The sequence below is a fragment of the Rhipicephalus sanguineus genome, chromosome 5, assembly GCF_013339695.2.
Source record: "Rhipicephalus sanguineus isolate Rsan-2018 chromosome 5, BIME_Rsan_1.4, whole genome shotgun sequence".
Lineage (NCBI taxonomy): Eukaryota > Metazoa > Arthropoda > Arachnida > Ixodida > Ixodidae > Rhipicephalus > Rhipicephalus sanguineus.
The window spans coordinates 175,896,478-175,904,912 of NC_051180.1; the positions used below are offsets into that span (position 1 = coordinate 175,896,478).

General features: G+C 51.5%; 1 protein-coding gene across 1 annotated transcript; it reads right to left on the minus strand.

Annotated features, from left to right (window-relative positions):
• Positions 1-2,856: 2,856 nt before the first annotated feature.
• Positions 2,857-6,990, minus strand: LOC125758658 (uncharacterized protein K02A2.6-like). The gene has a single exon (XM_049416091.1). The coding sequence runs from the start codon at positions 6,823-6,825 to the stop codon at positions 2,857-2,859; it is 3,969 nt and encodes a 1,322-aa protein (XP_049272048.1). The 5' UTR covers positions 6,826-6,990.
• Positions 6,991-8,435: the final 1,445 nt, after the last annotated feature.

Sequence of the window (8,435 nt, forward strand, 5' to 3'; positions counted from 1 at the left end):
GTCCCCGTTCAGTATCGCCTCTGCGACTCGCCTGCCCCGTCACGAACGCCCACTCGGAAAACTCCCCGATGCAGTTTTAGGACGGGAAACTGCATTCACCGGACAGCCAACAATTCCTCTAGAGCGACCATCGAACTTGGTAGTAGTGTTTGTAGTAGGTGTACGCGTTGAGGCTCTCGTGCACACTGGTGCTGCCATTTCAATTATTCGTGCTGATCTTTGTTCCCGCATTCGAAAAGTGACCACGCCTTACTGCGGCCCACCATTACGTATAGCGACCAACGCTATCATTCGTCCATTGGCACAGTGATCGCCAATGTCGTGTCTGCATAGATGGCATTCGTCATCACATTGTGTTTGCGGTATTTCGTGAGTGCACCCACGAACTCATTTCGGGGTGGGATTTCTCATCTTCTGCGTCTGCATCCATATCTCGTGATCAGCGCCTCATGCATCTGAATGCCACTGACTTTTCTTCGCCTGAACACGAAGGGCGCATTCGCCTTACCACCAGCTCAGATTATCTTCTTCGGACATCTATAAAAGAGATTGTAAGCGTTAATTCCAACGACATTTTGGATGGCGATGCCCTCATTCTCCCTTACGGCCATACCTTGTCTTGAGGCTTTGTGATAATTCCAGCCCTTCGCTTCTCTGGAGGGTCTGCCTTCCGTACCGCTTTAAATCAAACCCCCGAATCTTTGCTGCTGCCCCGTGGGTGAACAGTCACTTGCGCGGTCGACACTCATCCCGTTGCGATTATTGCCCTTCCGAGCCAAGAACTACCAGAATCAACTTCGCCGCCACTCAATGCTTCTTCCACACCTGTTTGGCAACCAGAAGCCCTGACCTAACACCTGCACAGCGTCAAGATTTGCTCGCCCTATTGAACCGACACCGTTCTTTCTTTGACGTGAACTCGCTCGTCCTCAGCATGACTACCGCCGCTACCCACAGCATTCAGACTGACGGCTCCCGTACTATTCACCGGTGCCCATATCGCGTTTCTCTGGCAAAGCGCAAGATCATCGAGGAAAACGTCTCAGACATGCTACGACGAAACATCATACGTCCTTTATCGAATCCCTGGTTATCCCCAGTTGTTCTAGTACAAAAGAAAGATGGAACAGTTCGTTTCTGCGTCGATTATCGTGCACTAAACAAAATAACGCGCAAAGATGTCTATCCCCTGCCACGGATCGACGACGCACTGGATTCGTCACATGGCGCCGAGTATTTTTCTAGCCTTGACCTCAGATCAGGCTACTGGCAAATAAGGATGTCGGAGTCTGACAAAGAGAAGACCGCCTTTTTCTTCCCAGATGGGCTGTACGAGTTTAATGTGATGCCTTTTCGGCTTTGTAATGCGCCCGCTACCTTCGAACGCATGATAGACAGCGTACTGCGTGGTCCGAAATGGGAAACATATGTATGCTATCTCGATGACATAGTAGTGTTTTCATTCACGTTCTCGCAACATCTGCGACCTCTTCAGGAAGTCCTCGCCTGCCTCGCAAAAGCCGGCCTACAGCTCAATACAAAAAATGTAGCTTCGTAAGCAAGGCAAATAAGGTTCTCGGCCACTTAGTAGGCAAAAGAGGGATTCGGCCGGACCCTGAGAAGCTTGTCACCGTTCCCAATTTTGCCCGTCCACAGCGTCAAAAAGACCTGCGCAGCTTTCTTGGGTTGGCTTCTTACTTCCGGCGCTTCATATGCGACTTCGCAGAACTTGCGTCTCCGCTCCATCAACTCCTCGCAAGTAACGCGCCCTTCGTTTTGTCCGAAGACTGCGAGAGTTCTTTCCTGGCGTTAAAGCAAGCCCTTACATCCAATCCGGTATTGTGCCACTTCGATCCAGACGCACCCACCATCCTTCACACTGACGCTAGCTGTCATGGTTTCGGTGCGGTTCTCCTCCAGCGTGACAACATCTCGCGCGAACGCGTCGTTGCTTACGCTAGTCGTGCTCTTACCGTTGCAGAGAAGAACTACACCATCACCAAGCAGTAGTGCCTTGCTGTTGTTCGGGCAGTACAAAAATAATTCACAGCATATCCACGGGTGAATGATGAAGAGCTTGGGCGAAGCTCCTGAAGCAATCATGGTTACACCGTGAAATCTTCAGTGGTTTCGCCCAGCAGTAATCAAAGCGATAGCCCAGTACAGCATCAAAGACGTGATAGACACTGTATATATTTATACAAGAAATTTTAATAATCGTGAGTGGTAGCTAGACTTGGCTTCCGTTCCCCCTTCATTATAACGGCTTTATGGTCGGTGAAATGATGGATCGGTGATGGGTCGTAGTGGCTTGTTTGCACAGACGAAGTAGTGGGCAGTTTGCAAAGGTGGCTTCCGTTCCCCCTTCATTAAAACGGCTTTATGGTCGGTGAAATGATGGATCGGTGATGGGTCGTAGTGGCTTGTTTGCACAGACGAAGTAGTGGGCAGTTTGCAAAGGTGGCTTCCGTTCCCCCTTCATTATAACGGCTTTATGGTCGGTGAAGTAATGGATCGGTGATGAATCGTAGTGGGATATTTGCAAAGACGAAGTAGTGGGCAGTTTGCGAAGGATCGGTGATGGGCCGGTTACGCCTTACGCCGGACGCGTGACAAGGTTAGTGTTACGTTTGCAACAGACGTGCCGAAAAGACCAGACAAGTTCCGGGTGAACGACGTTTATTGACCCATGCTTGTGGGTTCGTGGCTACGGCAAGAAAGAGCGCCGATAGCAAGCGGCACTCCGCTTTTTAACACGTAGCGGCGCATGCGCACTTCGCAGAGTGCTCTTATCAATGGAGCGCCAGCCGACACAACACCACCTCCCCTTCTTTTTAATAACGCACACCAAGTCATTCAGAGTCCAGCTTGGAATCTATCTGGTGGGCGACGATTTCGCATGGGGTAGCGTCTTGCATCAGCGGGTGCTGGTGTTGCCTGTGGCGTAACCGGAGTCCCCCTGGACGGTTGTGGAGTCGGAGGAACTGGTGCGTCGCCAGTCTCAGGAAAAACCAGGAACTCGCTGGTCGTAGCTTCGCCAGCTGTTCCATGCGTAGGGTTAACGTCCTCTGCAGGTCTGTGCAGCAGTTGATCCTGGTGGCGACGCCAGGTGAAGGTGCCCCTCTGTGTGGTTGCACGCACTTTGAAAGAGACAGGACCTGTTTGAGCAACAATCACAGCGGGAGTCCACTTTGTTTTTCCACAATAATTACGTGCTAACACGTTGTCGCCTACCAAGAAATGACGTTCGTGACACGGACGACTTAGTGCCTGAGTGCACTGTCTGTGGGCTACTCTTTCCCCCACGGAGGGCTTTACGGCATCTAGCCGACTGCGTAAGCGTCGTCCCAGGAGCAGTGTGGCTGGTGATTCACGCGTCGTCGCATGCGGCGTGTTGCGATACGACAGCAAAAATTTATGCAGCTTTACCTGCAGTGTCTCTCCTGTGCCGTCTTTGCGGAGGGCGTTCTTTAAGGTCTGAATGAAACGCTCTGCCAGCCCATTGGAGCTGGGGTGGTAGGGAGCCGTGAGGACGTGCCGTGCCCCCATTGCCTGCACGAAGTGCTTGAACTCCTGCGAAACAAATTGAGGTCCATTATCGGAAACAATTGTTTCAGGGAAACCAAAACGTGCGAAGAGCTCGGTCAAACAACGAATCGTGCTTTCTGCAGTTGTCGAGCGCATTTCGAAAACCTCTGGCCATTTGGAATGTGCGTCGACCACTACTAAAAGCATGGTATTCTGAAAGGGTCCTGCAAAGTCTACGTGAACACGCTGCCACGGTGAAGTCGGCCATGACCACGGGTGCAGAGGTGCGCTGATTGGCGCGTTACGTTGCTCTTGACAACTAGCGCAGCTTTTGATGCGACGTTCGAGGTCCGCCTCCAGCGTTGGCCACCACACGTAGCTGCGCGCTAGTTCTTTGCTGCGCACGATGCCGGGATGGCCGTCATGGAGTTCGTCGAGAACGAACCCTTGCAGCTTTGCAGGGACGACTACTCTTGTGCCCAGCATGACACATCCCTGATGCACCGTCAGCTCGTTGCACCTGCGAAAAAAAGGCTTCAAGTGCTCATCCGTGATCGACGTGGGCCATCCAACATTTGTGAATTCCTTCACTTGACAAAGAATTCGGTCTTTACTCGTGGCAACCGCGACATCTCGACTAGAAACAGGCAACGAGTCCAAGCGCAACGAATAAAACGCTTCTTCTGTTTCTTTGGTTTCCGCTTCACGATCTGGCAGCGGCAGACGCGAGCAGAAATCGGCTTCCGCGTTATCGCTTGATTTCTTGAACATAAGATTGTACGAGTACGCTGCCAACGTCACGGCCCAGCGTTGCAACCGAGCAGCCGCGATGGTGGGAATTCCAGTTGTCGGGCCCAATATTGTTTGAAGAGGCTTATGGTCTGTGACCAAGGTGAATGAGCGCCCATAAAGATAGAAGTGGAACTTCTTTACACCAAAAATGATGGCTAACGCTTCCTTCTCCAGTTGACTGTATTTCTTTTCCGCTTCGGATAGCGTTCTTGAAGCGTAAGCAATGGGTCGTGCCCTGCCATCGTCGTAGACATGAAATAGGACGGCTCCTACACCATACTGTGACGCGTCGCATGCCAGCCTAAGTTGTCTTTCAGGCTCATAGTGGGCGAGCGTAGGCGGTTGCGCCAGCATAGTTTTCACTTGGTTGAACGCTTTTCGAGCATGCTCATCCCAGTGCCACGCTACCTTTTTCTGCAGAAGCCTGTAAAATGGTTTAGCTATCGTAGCTAACTGGGGCACGAACTTGCTGTAATAGTTGATAACGCCCAACAAAGATTGAAGCTGCTTCTTAGACTTCGGCTCTGGTGCCTGGAGAAGTGCGTCAACTTTATCAGACAACAGGGATATGCCTTCAGCGCTGATTTTGTGGCCAAGGTAGTGAAGTTCGCTGCGGAAAAACGAGCACTTCTCTTTCTTTACTCTGACGCCTCGGTTTTGAAGACGCTCTAGCAGCGCTTCGAGATTGGCTAAGTGGTCCTCTGTTGTTTTCCCCGTTACCAGAATATCATCTAGGTAGCAGCAAACACCCTTGAGGCCCTTCAACATAGTGTCCATTATCTTTTGGAAAATTCCCGGCGCGGAAGAGATTCCAAAAGGTAATCTGTTGACAACGAACAATCCCTTGTGCGTATTCAAGGTTAGGAATTGCTTTGAGGCATCGGACATCACCACTTGCTGGTAAGCGCGGTTCAGGTCGATCTTTGAAAAATGTGTGCCTCCGGACAGAGCCGCGAACAAGTCATCGACCTTCGGTAGCGGATAACGGGTGACGTCAAGGCACGGATTCACTGTCACCTTATAATCGCCACAGAGGCGTATGCCACCGTCTTTCTTGATAACAGGTACCACTGGCGTAGCGTAATCTGATGTGGCAACGGCTGTTATGATGCCCATTTTTTCCATCTTGGAAAGCTCAGCCTCGACCGCCTTTTGCAGCGCGAACGGCACGTTTCTTGCTTTGAGAAACTTCGGTGCCTGATTGGGCTTGAAATGCAGCTCGGCCTTTTCTTCGGTAATCATGCCTAGCTCATCTTTAAAAAGAGAGTCGTACTTTCTGATCAAAGCGTGTAGCCTTTCTTCTAAACGACAAGAAATGTGCAGCTCTGACCTTGGCAGATGGTGGACGTTCCAGATTTTGCTCCACTCCAGCCTGATTGCCTGAAGCCATTCCCGACCTAGCAATGCCGGTCCCTCCTGGTCGACGACGTATAAAGGCAGGCGCGCCTCGTTGCCGCCGTGCTGCACCTTGACCTGTAGGACGCCTTTTGGTATCACCAGGGCTCCTGTGTAGGTGCGCAACTTGACTTCTGTAGGCTCGAGTCTGGTTGATGAAAAAAATTGGCGGTATTGTTTGAAAGGCATGACTGTGACGGCGGCACCTGTGTCTAGCTCCATAGAAACTGCCACATCATTTACTTTCATCGGTACCATGATAGGCTCAATACTGGGAGCAGATACACCCTTTACGGCTACCACTTCTGAGTGGGATACCACCGCTAATGTTTTAACAGGGCTCTTGATGGGGCGTTTCCCCCGCGCCGTGCCGGAGGCGCTACGGCAGACTCGTTGAAGGTGCCCCCTTTTGTTGCACTTATAGCATTTGTCGTTTAAGTGGGGACACGCTTTGCCGAAATGTTTCGGCGACCCGCAGCGAAAACATGCCTGCGACTGGACACTCGAAGCCGCCTCTACTTTATGTATGGCGTTGGCTGCAGGCACACCCGTGCGGGCTTCAGCCGTGCTTTTAGTTGCCGCCTCCATAGCCAGAGCGCGCTCTACTGCTCTCTGAAACGTGAGTTTGCTGTCCTCAGTGAACAACACTCGCTGCATATCCTCTCTTAACAAACCGCATACGAAGCGATCCCGGAGGGATTCGTCTAACGAGCTTCCAAAATCACAGGTTCGTGCTAGCTTCCGTAGCTCGGCAACGTAATCAGAAATGGACTCGCCTTCGACTTGCTGTCTCCTGTGGAACTTCGCTCGCTCGCCTATGACCGAAGGTTTCGGCGACAGATGGTCCCCCAGGGTCTTCTTCAGTACCTCGAAGCTCTTCGTTGAAGGCAGCTCCGGGGCGACCAGCGATTTCAGAAGACTGTAGGTTCTGGGACCGATGATGCTCAGAAATGCATGTACTCTGTCACCTTCGGGAACACGGTTGACGATTAGAAACGACGTTAGCCGCTCTTCGTACGACGCCCAGTCATTCGTGGAAACGTCGAATGGTTCCATCTGGCCCAGTTGAGCAGCAAACTGCGTCGAACCTGCACTGGCTTCTTCGTTCATGATATCAGTCAGCGAATAAAATGCAGCACTCTTCAATCGTCGATACTGAACAGAGGCTGAATGCCGAGAACACTTGCCTTCCTTGACGCTGTGCAACTCTTCAAAATCCCATCTTCGTCGCCAAGTGTTACGTTTGCAACAGACGTGCCGAAAAGACCAGACAAGTTCCGGGGTGAACGACGTTTATTGACCCATGCTTGTGGGTTCGTGGCTACGGCAAGAAAGAGCGCCGATAGCAAGCGGCACTCCGCTTTTTAACACGTAGCGGCGCATGCGCACTTCGCAGAGTGCTCTTATCAATGGAGCGCCAGCCGACACAACAGTTAGACTAGGAGGAGCTTCACCCCTAAAATTTCGCCCGTATCTCCACGGCCGCCACTTTACAGTTGTTACCAGCCATAACGCACTGTGATGGCTTTTGTCACTGAAAAACTTATGGAGTCGCCTTGGTCGCTGTGTGCTGTGCTTGCAGGAGTACGATTTCGATGTAACCTGCAGATCTGGAAAGAAGCACCAAGACGCTGATGCCCTATCACGCTCTCCTCTGCCTAGCGAAGATAATCCACCATCGCCGCTCCAAAACAACATCACCTTTCCAGTCGCAGCGCTAAGTTGGCTATCATCCGGCACTCCATCCGTCCTCGTTTCGCACCAACGAGTCGACCCATACTGCCACACTGTTGTTGAAATCCTCAGCGGCTCTTCTCGTCCTCCTAACGGCCGACTCCGTCGACAACTTAGACAATTCAAGCTTCACAGTGGTGCTTTATATCGCTGCTTACCACGCCGATGGAAGCAATTGGCTGCCAGTTGTATCACGTGGGCTCCCGCAGCGGCAACGCAAAGCCAACAGTTGTCCTTCCTCAGCTGAAACAGCATGGCGTGTTCTGCAGGACTGGCAATGCCGACATTGAAGACTGGCTGCCGATGAACGAATGTACAAGTATTATCGCTAGGATGACAGGCTTATGTTGGCGAACATACTATTTTACTTGAAAGGAGCAGCAAAAGTGTGGTTTGAGAATCATGAAGCAAAAATATGCAGCTGGGACGCGTGTTAGGAAAAGATGCGTGCCGGGTTCATAAAATCAATTGGTAGGAAGATAGCGGCCAAGAGGAAGCTCCCGTCTCTTGCTCAGGCGCCGATGTACTCGTACCTCTTCCATATACAAGATGTGCTCGCCCTTTGCCGCACAGCAGACGAGGGCATGGAGAAGTCCGAGAAAGTGGCGCATATCCTAAAAGCCATACAAGATGATGCATTCAATCTCCTAATCTACAAGGGCTTTGACACAGTAGATGCCATCAGACGTGAGTGCCAGCGTTTTGAGGCCGCCAAAAGCCGTCGTATTGCCATCAGTTCCCTCGACGCCCTAACACAGCAGCAACATGGTCGTGGGAAGATGTACTTGCACCATCGGCGCCACTAACTGCAGAGCACGTAACCAAGATTATCCGACGTGAACTCGATGCTATGTCTCCTGCTTCCGCGTGCTTTCGTACTTGTGACTCGAGCTCTCAAATGATACCATTAGTACATACCATCGTTCATCAGGAGCTTTCTAATATTGAACTCGATTCTGAGTGCGCCGCAGCTCCCTCCCGACCAA